General features: G+C 51.0%; 1 protein-coding gene across 2 annotated transcripts in view; it reads left to right on the top strand.

Annotated features, from left to right (window-relative positions):
* LOC140426265 (peroxiredoxin-1-like) overlaps positions 1–8,897 on the top strand; it is a 155,301-nt gene extending 146,404 nt beyond the window's left edge. For both annotated transcript variants that reach the window (XM_072510807.1, XM_072510808.1), the window contains exon 6: positions 8,289–8,897. In XM_072510807.1, the coding sequence (XP_072366908.1) occupies positions 8,289–8,374 (86 nt within the window). In that variant the 3' untranslated portion in view covers positions 8,375–8,897. The remainder of the gene's footprint in view (positions 1–8,288) is intronic.
* The last annotated feature ends 4,803 nt before the right edge of the window (positions 8,898–13,700 follow it).

Raw genomic sequence — 13,700 nt, 5'->3', positions numbered from 1 at the left:
AGTACTTTCTGTCGACCTCCAGAATGGAGTCAACCAGCTGCTGCCTGGTTGCCCTCTCTTCCCTATCTCTGCATGCCTTGTGGGCTATAACCTCTCATCTAATCATTTCCTTCAGTGCAACCCAAAATTTGGAGGATGAGACCTCCCCGTTTTGGCTGTTACTAACGTAATCGCCTATGGCCCGCGATGTTTTTTGGCAGAAGGCCTTGTCGGCCAGGAGGTCCATATCCAGCCTCCATGCAGGGCGCTGGGCACGACCCGTCTCCAACCTCACTTCCATGTAATGTGGCGCATGTTCGGAGATGACAATCGCGGAGTATTCCGCTCCTATGATCCCTGGAAGCACTGATTTCTCCACTGCAAAGAAGTCAATGCGGGTGTACACCTTGTGCACTTGCGAAAGGAACAAAAACTCCTTTTCTCCCGGGTGTACCAGCTCCATGGGTCCACCGCCCACATCTGCTCCATGAATATTCCCAATTCCCTAGCCATGCCTGTCTTTTTCCCCATTCTGGGGTTTGATCAGTCGGTCAGTGGGTTCTGTACGCAGTTAAAGCCGCTCCCTATAATCAGTCTGTGTTTGTCAATGTCGGGGATTTCCACCATGGTCTTTATAAATTCTGTGTCATCCCAGTTGGGAGCATATACATTCACCAGTACCACCAGTGCCCCTTCCAGGACACCTCTCACCATGACGTACCGTCCCCCTGGGTCGGTAACCATCTTGGTCTCCGTAAACCTCTACCTCTTGCTGATCAGTATGGCTACTCCCCAAGCCCTTGTCCCGTAACATGAATGGTACGTCTGTCCCACCCAGTCCTTCCTTACCAGCAGTCGGTCCTTCTCCCTCAGGTGCATCTCCTGTCGGTAAATTATGTCAGCCTTCAGTCTTCTTAGGTGGGCGAAGATCTTGTCACCGGGCCGTTAAGTCCCCGTACGTTCCAGGTAACAACCCTGGTGGGGCTTTCTGACACCCCGCACCTCCCACCGGTCCTGCGGGATCACCCATACTTAACTGGTGGACGTGCCCCTGCACTCTGGGGTTTCCCTTTATAAGGGGGGGTTCCAAAATGGCCACCATCGCCGCTCTTGCCATGACATCAGGCCCCTGCGCTCCGTGGTTTCCCTTCATCCAGGGGGCACCCAACATGGCCGGTAACTATGTGTACTCCACGTGGGTGCACCCCTGCACTCCGGGGTCTCCCTCTGCCCAGGGGCCCTCCCGAGTGTCTGCTTGCGGCGCCATCTTGGTTCCTCGCCCTGCCGAGGCTTGTGTCTGTCTCGTTGCCTGTCCTTATCTGTCTTTTTGTTCCCTTTCTGTTCCGTGCGCCCCGTCCCTCCCCCGCTTACCCCTTCCCCTATCCCCCGTCCCCCATCCCTCTGCCCACCCCTGTGTTATTCCCCCCCCCATCTTCTGCCCTGTCCCCCCCCCCTTTTGGGCAGGCGCTGCCTCACCCTGAGAGGTGCGCCGTGGCCTCCCTTACCGTCTGTCTTCCCGTGCTAGCCCACCTTCCTAGTATGGTGGCTCCCTCCGCAGTGCTGGTCTAGCCCTGGCCCTGTTTTACCTACCCATCTCCACCCCATATCTCACCCCTTTGCCTGCTTTCCGAATTCTCGCTCCCCTTTCCCTGTTTCCCCCTCCTCGAACTGAGAGAAGAGACAAACCCAAAAACAAGGCAGCACAGTCCCGCGCAAAAACATAGTCCATATCATAGTCTTTGTTTTCGGTCCGCCCTCCACTCTCATCCCCTTTCATCCTCTGTCCCTGCCGCTTTCATCGCTGCCGCGTCTGCTCTCCCTCCAGGTTGTTCATTTTTATGAACTCATTGGCCACCGCCGGGGTGCTGAAGTAATGTTCTTTCCCCCAGTATATCACCCAGAGTCTGGCCAAGAATAGCATGCCAAATTGCACCCTTTTTTTGTAGAGCGCTGATTTCGCTCTATTGAATTCGGCCCTCTTTTTTGCCAGGTCCACCCCAATGTCTTGGTATATATACCCTTATTCTGTGCCCTTCCCACGAACATGACTTCTTCTGACGGGCCCAGCTCAGGATTCTTTCCCGGTCCTGGAATCGGTGCAGCTTCACAATTACCGCCCTCGGCTGTTCCCCGGCTTTGGGTCTAGGCCGAAGTGACCTGTGTGCCGTGTCCATCACCTCGGTCTCCAGAGCCACAATCCTGTCGCTCTGGAGACCGAGGTGATGGACAGGGCACATAGGTCCATTGGTGCTTTCTCCAGGACCAGGATCGCCTTCTCCTGGGCCTCCACCTTCCATCCCAGATCTTCTATCAGGCGTTGAAGGGTGGCTATCACTTCCAACACCACCTCCTTCATCATCACCTGGAGCTCCATCCTGATTGCTTCCTTCATGGTGGCCTGTTCCTTTTTCAACACGTTCCTCATAGAATCATAGAATTTACAGTGCAGAAGGAGGCCATTCGGCCCATCGAGTCTGCACACGCACCTTACAAAGAGCACTCTACTCAAGCCCACGTATCTACCCTATCCCCGTAACCCAGTCACCCCCACTTAACCTTTTTGGACACTAAGGGCAATCCTCCATCCATTCCCCTGTGTGTGTGGGGTGGGGGGTGGTGATGACGGAGCCTGCTCCTGTTCCGTGTTCGGGTCGCCAATTTTTCCCCCTCCTGGTTCGCCTGGGTCTCCGCCTCGCCTCGTGGGGCCGCCGGTCCGCTCGCCCGTTGTTCCTGCCCCTTTCCTTTGCTGCTGCTTCTGACTTCTCGCCGCCCCCTTGATCTGTTGTTCGCAGGCATCCTCTTTTCTTCTCGCACTTTTGGTGCCTTTTGCATTCGACTGGGTTTTAGGAGGTTTTTTGGGCCAAAATCTTAAGTAAATTTACTGTGTTGGATCCGACTCGGAGAAGAGCCACCGATGTGCGTCCACTCAGCACATCGCCGCCACCGGAACGAGTGTATCTCTTCTAACAGTCGTCCATGTATGATCAAACAATTCCCCTCCCCTAGGTCACCCGCGTTCAGTATTCTTTCTAGCAGTGAATGTATCTGGTGGTACATTGTCTTTTCCTTCTGGAGGAAGTTCTTGATCTGTATGTACCTCAGGTCGTTTCCCTCTCGGGAGCTGAAATTTCTCCGTGGGTTCCCAGGGTCGCTATTCTACCGTCCGTGTACATGTCCTTAACCGTCAGTGTCCCCTCGTCCTGTCTCCACCTCTTGAAGGAACCATCCATTATTGTGGGAGTGAACCTGTGATTAATGCACATGAGGGCCATGGTGGACATTTTGGCTAGTCCGAAGTGCTGCCTCATGATTCCACGTTCGGATGTGGCTACTACAACTGGGCTTATCGAGTATCTGGCCGGGTGGATGGGAGTGCAGTTGTGGCTAGCGCTCGGAGGGATGTCCCTGCACAGGAACCTTCCTCCATTTTCACCCACTCCACTCCCCGTTCCTTGACCCATCCCGCACTCTTTCTGTGGGGCTGCCCAATCGTAGAGCTGGAGGTTCGGGAGAGCCAGGCCTCCCATATTCTTCCTCCTTGGCAGGACCTTCTTCCTATTCCAAGGACTCTTCCTCCCTATACAAACGCCATGATTAACTTATCAACTATGTTGAAAAAAGCTGTGGAGATGTAGTTCGGGAGAGGTCTGAACAGAAAGAGGAACCTGGGCCACACGTTCATCTTGATTGTCTGCATTCTCCCTGCAAGAGCGAGTGGGAGAGAGCCCCACCTCTGCAGGTCTTTTTTAACTTCCTCCACTTGTGGTTCTGTGTCCAGTCATGGGCTATTTGGATCCCCAGGTAGCGGAATTTGGCATGGACCAGTTTGAACGACAGTCCCCCCAGGTCTGCTCCTCCCTCCTGCGGGTTCACAGGGAAGATTTTGCTCTTACTCAGAGTAAGCCTGAGAAGGCTCAGAACTCTTTCAGGAGTATCCATGCTCGCCAGGGGGTTCGAGATGTAGAGGAGCAGGTCAGCTTCATAGAGTGAGACTCTATGCTCTCTGTCTCCCCCATGGATACCTCTCACCCCTTCGCTGCTCTAAGGGCGATCGCCCTTAGTGGCATTATCCGTGAAGTTAGTGTGGTTCACACTCACATTTACCTATGCATTTAAAACATCATTCTTGCTACTGGTCTCGGCCAAGGGATTAGCTGTCTCTGCATCCTTTGCTGCAATTGCTGCTTCTGGATCCTTTGCTCAAGTGGTTGTTTTGAGATCGCCTGCTGTAGTAGCTGTTTCTGTATCGTCTGCTGCTATAATAGCTGTCTCTGGATCGTCTGCTGTGAAAGCTGCTTCTGGCTCATCTGCCGCAATAGCTGATTCTGGAGCCTTTGCTGGATTGAGGACTATTTGGTTGATCCATGCTGCTTGCATTCGAACGCTGTACTGCATGCCCATCAACAGGTGAGGCATCCAATGTCGGAATTCTTTTGGAGGCTTTCGCAGTTGCAGGCAAGCTCGCGACTTCAGGAAAGATCTGCAAACCCTCGCATTCGTGTATCAATGTCCTCAACATTAGATATTACTTCTTCACTTTGTGTTTTAGTCTCAATTAATGGCTAATCCTCATCTGATACAATGATACATGCTTCATCTGTTATTGTAGAACTGCACAAATATGTACCCATCTGTTCTTGCTGCAGGTTTTTTGATGGACTGATCTCAAGTACTTGGGAATTCACTGCAGGAACTATTCCGTGGGCATACGATAAATCATCGTGCTTCTCTGGAGCCAATTTCTCCAAAGTGGAGATTATTTCTTCAGTTACCAGTTGGTTGTTCGCAGTTGATTTGCTCTCAGCCAATTTGTCTGCTGTTGAAATCTTGCTTTCAACCTCGGCACTGATGCCAAATAAACTAAATAAACCTTCATGGTCTTCCTCTTCTGGCTCAGCACCTGCTTCTTCCTAATGCGGATGGCCTCCAGTACAACTTACTGTACTGCCGGTTCACCTCACTTCTTAACACTGGCCCTGGTAAGGTGGCTGAAGCGTTGTGTGGCAGAGGTAGTTGCGGAAGACCATATGGGCTTTGTCAAGGGCAGGCAGCCAACATCGAACATCAGGCACCAGCTGAACGTGATCATGACCCTATCTGGGGGGAGAACACCAGAAGTGATCATCTCCAGAGACGCAGAAAACACCTTCAACAGAATTGTTTCAGAGGTACTGAAACGGTTTGGGTTTGGGCCAGGGTTCACCTCCTGGGTGGAACTACTGTAGAGCGACCCCATGGCGAGTGTACATAAAACCAACCAGCTCTAATTTCTTCCGACTGCGAACAAGCCCGAGGCAGGGTTGCCCACTGTCCCCAGGGCTTCTTGCCCTGGTGATCGAAGTTAAGAAGAAAAGGAAGGGTAAGAGAAGAGTCGAGGACACAGTTGGTCGACCGGGTAGCAGCCGCGTCAGTGAAGACACAAGCATCGGCAATAAGACCAATACACAAGAACACACACGGAGTTGGAAGCATCGCTTCAAAAGGCTGAAATAGTTGGTGACTCAAGACCAGGCAGAAAACTGGGGCGAAATTCTCCGACCACCCGCCGGGTCGGAGAATCGCCCGGAGATGTCATTTCCGCGCCAGCTGGCGGGGCACCAAAGGCCTTTTCCGCCAGCTGGCGGGGCGGAAATTCGTCCGGCGCCGACCTAGCCCCTCAATGTTGGGGCTCGGCCCCCAAAGATGCGGAGTGGGGCGGCGCGATGCCAGTCTGATTTGCGCCGTTTTGGGCGCCAGTCGGCGGACATCGCGCCGTTTCCGGAGATCGCCCCTGGTCTTTCGAAAGGTGAAACAAGATCACGTATTCAGTCAAAGTTCAGGAAACCAACAAGAAGATGTTAACCTGAAGACTGAATGTGTAATGAACTGTGTACAAGGGACGCTTTTGAAATTGTTATGCACATCATATTTTGTAAAGCACAGTTAGATTTGTATACATGACGGGCGCTATTCTCCACCCCCCCCCCCCCCCAACGCCGGGTGGGAGAATCGCCTGGGCGCCGCGCGATTTGCGCCACGCCACCCCGACCCCCGCAGCCAATTCTCCCACCTCCTGGGAACCAGCGGCGCGCGATTCGCACCGGGCCGCTCGGAGAACCGACGAGCGGCCGCTACGACACGACAGGTTCCCGCTGGTGCCGTCCACCCCTGGTTGCCGCCGACGGGAACTCTGCGGTAACGCTGGGGGGGGGGGGGGGGCGGCCTGTGGAGGAGGATGGGGCGCTTCCTCACCGGGGTGGCCTCCGATGGGGTCTGGGCCGTGATTGTGGCCCACCGATCGGCGGGCTGGCCTCTCCCCCCCCCCCCCCCCCTCCCCCCCCCGGGCCTACCTCCTTCCGCGCGCGGCCCCATAACACCGGCCCCATGTTGGTGAGGGGCTAGCGTACGTAAGGCGTTCCATGCGCAGGATGGCGCGGCCCAACTGCGCTTGCGCAGGATTGGGCTGCCCCAACTGCGCAGGTTGGCGTGGCGCCTATTTGGCGCCACGTAAGGATGCTGGAGCAGCATGAACTGCTCCAGCGCCGTGCTGGCCCCCTATGGGGGCCAGAATAGGTTGTGCCCGGGCCCTGTTCGCGCCGTCGTGAAACGTGACGGCGTTCACGACGGCGCGAACACTTGGCCTCCATAACGGAGAATCGCCCCCGACATGTTTGAAATTGTTAATAGATATCATGTTTTGTAGGGCAAAGTCATATTTGTTAAACAGTCATATTTCCAAAGGAAGGGGGATGTGGTGATATGCATATGCATAATAATACATATAGTTAGATATACAACCTCCGACCTGCTGGTGGGGTCAGAGATCCACCATGTGATTCCACAGAACCGACAGTTGGTAGTAAGTCGTACTAGAGGACAGTCGCATTAGACGTAGTTCCAGGAGAATTCAATCATTCGTTACCGTTTGTATTATAGTTCGTTTGTTATCTTTCCATGTGTTTATTTTGTTAAGTTATCTTACTAGTCAAAGAACGAGATGTTCTGTGTGCATCTTTAACACAGAACATAACATGTAGGACCTGCACTCCGTCAGGTCTTTGTCCTTTTTGGGGATCAGTGATATTGAGGCCTGAGCCAAATTTAGCGGCAGTGTACTCCTTGCTAGTGAGTCTGGGAATTTCTCCTGCAGGTTCGGGGCCAGTGTTGGCACAAATATTTTATAGATGTCCACCGGGTATCTGTCTGACCCCGGCACCTTCGCCGCCTGCTAGGAGTTAATGCTCTCCATGACTTCCCTCAATTCTGATGGTGCTCAGGTCGTTTGTTGCCTTCTCTAGCTCACTGATGGTTGTCTCCTGAGCCTCCAGTCGCTGTTTCGTCATTTCCAGCGCCACCTTGAAGGGGGCTAGGGCATCCGCGACTGCTGCCTTCACCTTTGCCATCATCTCTAGTTTGATGGCATCTCTGTGCTTTAGGACCTCTTGCGTTAGGCGGTCCATCTACTTGCTTATCGCGGGATAGTCTAGCATGTGCCTCAACGACGTGGCCTGTTCGAATAAGGCCAGCTCCGTCCCACTCCGTGTGTTCGTTGGGACCCACCCTTCCTTTCCAGGTTCTTACTCATCCTGCCGTCTTTTCGGCCCCTAGAATTATTTGCAGGCATTTTTCGGTAGCTGGTGTCTTGAGGTAGGTTGGGGGGGGGGGGTGGGGGGTCAGCAAACTTAGTAGTCTATTTTGGCACTAAAAGTGCCACATTCAAACTTCCAGGAGGGGAGCCACCTTTCCTGCATCAGCTCAGCACATCACCATCACCAGAAGTCGGCTGAGGGTATTCATGAAGGCCCTGCCTTCTCAACTTGACCATTCACCTGAGGTTGTGATCTTCAGGTTAAATCACCACAAGTCAAATCTCAAAGGACTGTGGCAACATTTCTATTTTACTATTGATGAGAGGAGGCTGCACTGTGGAGGCTGCGGTGCGGTGACAACTCCATTTCAAACAGTAAGTCAATGAGCACAGACCTTAAGGGATGTGTCTTCAGTTCATGATAAAAAGGCTTAGCTAATATTGTGCTCACTACTTGATCTCCCGATTCTGTTTGTCACTGCATCCTTGCTGGAGCTGGCATCAGACGGTTCAATGGCTGAGTAAAATGCTAAGTGAGCAGATTAAATCGTAGTCAGTGACAGGCACACTCCGCTGCTGTCTGGAAGATCTGGGACAATTAATTCTATTGTTTTTGTGTATACCTACCATCTTAACCATTGCTCAATAATGGCATTGAAATTCATATTATGGTCATACTTCATAAATAGTTTGTGAAGTGAAATGTTTTATAAGTATTAATTCAAACTTTCCTTTCTTACAGTTTGCCCTGCTAATTGGAAACCTGGTGCTGACACCATCACGCCCGATGTAGAAAAGAGCAAGAATTACTTTACCAAACAGAAATAGCTTCCAGTTTGTTAATGGTTCATTGTAACCAAGAGGAACATTAACCTGTTAATTGTGTGTCTGAAATAGAGTTGTTTTTAGTGAGCAGATATTTTGTGGCTGTTTGCTGAGACCCAAACTGATAGGTATGAGGGTACTTTTTAATGCATTGAAGCTCTCTGTACAGAGCCTTACTTGCGGAGACATGGATCAGAGAATTGGCATGGAAATGAATGTGCCCAATTGGTGTGCTCCTGGTTTTCCAGTGATTAATTTCAATCATTGGAAAATCAAGAGGCCATGTGTTGGGTGTGCTAATCCCTGTGTCTGATTTTCCAGTTATTGGCCTTGTGGAGTGAAACTCTGTTCCGGGAGTAAAGTCTTGCAAAATTTACCCTGTGTCTGGCAAAATCAGTTTCCACTTGTGTATTAGTTCTAATGAATGTTCTTTTCTGTAGCCAAAATGCTCCAATGTTTTATAGGTGTTGGAGCATAGTAATGACTTTGAATAAACCAGAGCTGTTTGAATAAAATTTATTACATATTTTCTGCATTTGTCAGTGAAAAAATAAAGTTTGGGAAAAAAATGACCTTATGATTTATTAAAAATGTTTTACTTTTGTGTTTTGGGGGCTGAAATTGATCAATGACAATACTACAAAGTGTCTTGCAGAACAGGATGTTGTACCTCAGTCACCTACAGACGTCACCTGTTTCAGCAGGAATTGAAGGCAAATGCAAGAACCAGGCTCACCTCTGGCTGTGAAGGTTATACTGGCCTTCGCCTATACTACAGGCTGTAATGGGAGGGGGGGGGGGGGATAATATCAATCGATTTCTTTATCTGGCTGTAAGGCAGGCGATGGATGTCTTCTTGGTAAGGAGAGAGCAATACCTTACCTTCCCATTTCAATGAGAGGTCTTATATTTGTGTGCATTGCTGGATTTCCTCCGGGTGCAAATTCCCATTAACTGCACATATGTTCTGCATTCTCTATTTCAAAAACTATTACCTTATAACAGCATGGAATTCCAGTCCTTGAATGTTTTGATCTGTGACCACAGGCAGTGAATAATGCAGCTCTGTATTTGGTTTCCTGGCAATAGCCATTGTGCCTTCAAGCTGCACAAATCCTCAATCCCTGCTGTCCAAACCCAGACAAGCACACACCAGGCCAGCTCCTTGGGAACGGAGTATCCTCTGAATCTCGCTCATGAATCCTGTCAGGAACCCATGTATTGATGTGGAGTGTCATTGCAAACTAGAGCTCTCACTTAGTAAACTAGGGATCAAAGAAATATTCCAGTGCCTAGACCCAGTAGACATGGAGCTCTACAGTGTACTCCTCTTTCCCCTGGGCTCCTGTACATGTGTATTTCCGTTATATGGAACTTTCTCATATTAAGTATTAAGAGCTTTAGTCCCTCATACTAAAGTATGCTTAACATGGGGCTGCACAAAATAACTTAAAAGATTATGGTAGACTGCCGAATGATCAAATCACCCAATAGCCTTCATTTTTCTGAAGTTAAAAGATCTAGGGCGGGATTCTCCGACCCCCCGCCGGGTCGGAGAATCGCCGGGAGGGGGGGCCTGAATCCCGCCCCCGCCGGCTGTTGTATTCTCCGGCGCCGGGGTTTTGGCAGGGGCGGAAATTGTTCCGCGCCGGTCGGCGGCCGCTAGCAACGGCCCCCCAGCGATTCTCCAGCCCGTGATGGGCCAAGTGGCCGCCCATTTCCGGCGGGTGCCGCCGGCATAAATCAGAACAGGTCCTTACCGGCGGAACTTGGCTCCAGAGGCGGCCTGCAGAGTCCTCGGGGGGGGGGGGGGCACGAGGGGATCTGGCCCCGGAGGGTGCCCCCACGGTGGCCTGGCCTGTGATCGGGGCCCACCGATCCGCGGGCAGGTCTGTGCCCTAGGGGCAGTCTCCCTCCGCACCGGCCGCTGTCGACCTCCGCCATGTCCGGTGCGGAGAAGAACCCCCCTGCTGGATCTCCCGTGCATGCGCCAACTCGCGCGGCCGGTGGAGGCCCTTCGGTGGCGGTTGGTGTGGCGCGAAGCCCTTCCGCGCCGGCTCGTGCAGCGTCAAAAACTGGTGCCGACCTAGTCCCTGAAGGTGCGGAAAATTCCGCACCTTCGGGGCGGCCCGACGCCGGAGTGGTTCACGCCACTCCTTGGTGCCGGAGTGGCCCGCCCCGCCAGTTTGCGGAGAATCCCGCCCCTAGTTCTTTCAGCTTATCTAGGTAATTAAACTGCTTTAAACAGAGAAGTAAACTTCTGGTCTTCCTGTGTATTCGTTCCAAAGTCTCAATATCACCACCATTTCAGGAAACTAAAATTGAATACTGTATTCTCACTGATGCTTAAAGCTCTTGCACAAGACAAAAATGATCTGCTTTTGTTGCAAAGCTGCCCTGTCAATACAACTTATTTGCTTTAATTTTAGTGCATCATATTAGTTCAGAACTTTTGGCTAATTTTAGAATTTGGGCCATATTACTGATAGTAATTTAGTTAGTGGATGTAAAATCTTTAAAAGGGTAGCACAGTGGTGCAGTGGGTTAGCCCTGCAGCCTCACGGCGCCGAGGTCCCAGGTTTGATCCTGACTGGGTCACTGTCCATGTGGAGTTTGCATATTCTCCCCGTGTTTGCGTGGGCTTCGTCCCCCACAACCCAAATATGTGCAGGCTAGGGGGATTGGCCACGCTAAATTGCCCCTTAATTGGAAAAAAATGAATTGGGTACTCTAAATTTATTTTAAAAAATAAAATCTTTAAATTTCTTTATCAACTGAAAAAACCCCGCCTGTTTCAATATACAGGTTGAATTCAGTTTAGATGAGTGGAAGACTTGGGTATGGTCCAAACCTCATGCACTTCCCTGGCTTGTATTAGATGTAGATGTTAGGGTGGCACAGTGGTTAGCACTGCTGCCACAGCTTCAGAGTCACATGTTCAATTCTAGCCTCGGGTGACGAGTTTTCACTTTTTCCCCGTGTCTGGATTTCCGCCGGGTGCTCCGGTTTCCTCCTACAATCCAAAGATATGCAGGTTAGGTGGATTGAATATGATCAATTGCCCCTTAGTGTCAAAAAGGTTAGGTGGGGTTACTGGGTTAAGGGGATAGGTTGGGGGCCTGACCCTAGGTAGGATACCCTTTCAGAGGATCAGTACAGACTAGATGGGCTGAATGACCTGCACTGTAGTGATTCGATGAAATGTGTGCAGGACGGTAGCATAGTGGTTAGCACTATGGCTTCACAGATCCAGGGTCCCAGGTTCGATTCTCGGCTTGGGTCACTGTCTGTGCGGAGTCTGCACGTTCTCTCCGTGGGTTTTCTCCGGGTGCTCCGGTTTCCTCCCACATGTCCCAGAAGACGTGCCGTTAGGTAATTCGGACATTGTGAATTCTCCCTCTGTACCCGAACGGGGCTTTTCACAGTAACTTCATTGCAGTGTTAATGTAACCCTACTTGTGACAATAAAGATTATTATTATTATAAATGTAATAAAGCAGCAATGAGTATCAGCATGCCTCATTTGGCAGCTGTTTCAAAATCTATTTTTTGGTCATAATTGGGTAAACTGATGGCTCATTTCATTAATGTTTGTGGGCCCTTGCTGAGTGCAAACTTTCATTCATGGTGCTTTTGAGGAAATAAGCTAAAGTTGCATATGTGAAAGTCTATGAGGTTAAATCATAGTGATTTTTAGTTTTGCTTGAACCTTGCAGTCTTCCTCCTGTAAAATTGAATTCTTCAAGATGAGTATTTTCCAAAAACAAAAAATGTTGATTTTAGTCATAATCTTTATTATTGTCACAAGTAGGCTTACATTAACACTGCAATGAAGTTACTGTGAAAATCCCCTAGTCGCCACACTCCGGCACCTGTTCGTGTACACAGAGCGAGAACTCAGAATGTCCAATTCACCTAACAAGCACGTCTTGTGGGAGGAAACAGGAGCACCCGGAGGTAACCAACGCAGGTACAAGAGAATGTGCAGACTCCACACAGACAGTGACCCAAGCGGGAATTAAACCTGGGACCCTGGCGCAGTGAAGCAACAGTGCTAACCACTGCTGCTGTGCCGCCCAATGGTCCCGCTGTCTAAATAGTTACCTGCAAAATATATGTGGAAATCCAGTTTCTAGTGCATGAGAATAGTCAATGAGTACCAGAGTTATTCTCCTTTTCCACCAGTAGAGGGTACTGCTGAACTGCGATTGATCAATTAATTCACATTATTGAACTGCAATAAAGCCTGATATTAGCATCAGGAGAAAGGCAGGTCATTTCTTTTACTAGATTGGGTTCCACAATAATTGTTATGGGAAGATTGCATGCCAATGTAAAGACATTGCACCTCAACATTAATTTTGTGAAGCTCTTTGAAAGCTATCACGTATAATGCTTATAATGTTATCGAAGTTCAGGTAAATGCAAATGTTTTGGTCTTAATAATAAACCAATATATAACTTTTTGAAAGGATATTGGCAGAGGTGAAATGGGGGAAGAAGTTGGAATGTTAAATTCTTGAAACACGCTATATAAAAGATTAGCCCGTGTACATTAATATGTGAGCATTGCCAGTTTATGTAAATGAAAAATAACTCCTGAACCACTTTCAAAGCAGTTGACATTAGAAATTCCTCGGGGGGCGGCGCGAATCCCACCCCGATGCCGGCTGCCATATACTCCGGCGCCGGTTTACAGGCAGGGGTGGGGTTCACGCCACGCCAGTCGGGGGCTGTTGGCAGCGGCCCCCCCGGCAATTCTCCGGACCCGATGGGCCGAGCGGCCGTCGGATTTTGGCCAGTCCCACTGGCGTGGATTAGACATGGTCCCACACGGCGGGACCTAGCAGGTAGGTTGGCTGGGGTGGTCCTCGGGGGGGGGGGGGGGGGGGTGTGCACGGAGGGATCCGACCTCGGGGAGGGGGGGGGGGGGCACGATCAGGGCTCACCGATCTGCGGGCGGGCCTGTGCCGTGGGGGCACTTCTTCCTTCCACGTCGGCCCCTCCAGGGCTCTGCCATGGCCGGCGCAGAGAACACACCCCCCTGCGCATGGGCCAGAATATGCCGGCAGTTCCGCGCATGCGCGGATCACGCCGGCCCTTTGGCGGAGTCGCGCAGTCCCTTCGGCGCCAGCTGGCACTGCGCCAACCCCTCCAGCGTCCACCTAGCCCCCGAAAGTGCGAAGAATTCTGCACTTTCGGGGGCTGCTGATGCCGGAGTGGTTCGCGCCGGTTTTCCTGCCGGCGTGGGGACTTAGTCCCGCGAACGGAGAATCCCGCCCCATTGCATTGTTTAACCAGTGATATCTTAACTTAAATCTTTATTTTC

This window comes from Scyliorhinus torazame, chromosome 7, assembly GCF_047496885.1.
Source record: "Scyliorhinus torazame isolate Kashiwa2021f chromosome 7, sScyTor2.1, whole genome shotgun sequence".
In the NCBI taxonomy this organism is placed as follows: domain Eukaryota; kingdom Metazoa; phylum Chordata; class Chondrichthyes; order Carcharhiniformes; family Scyliorhinidae; genus Scyliorhinus; species Scyliorhinus torazame.
This window is presented reverse-complemented; position numbering and strand designations above follow the sequence as displayed.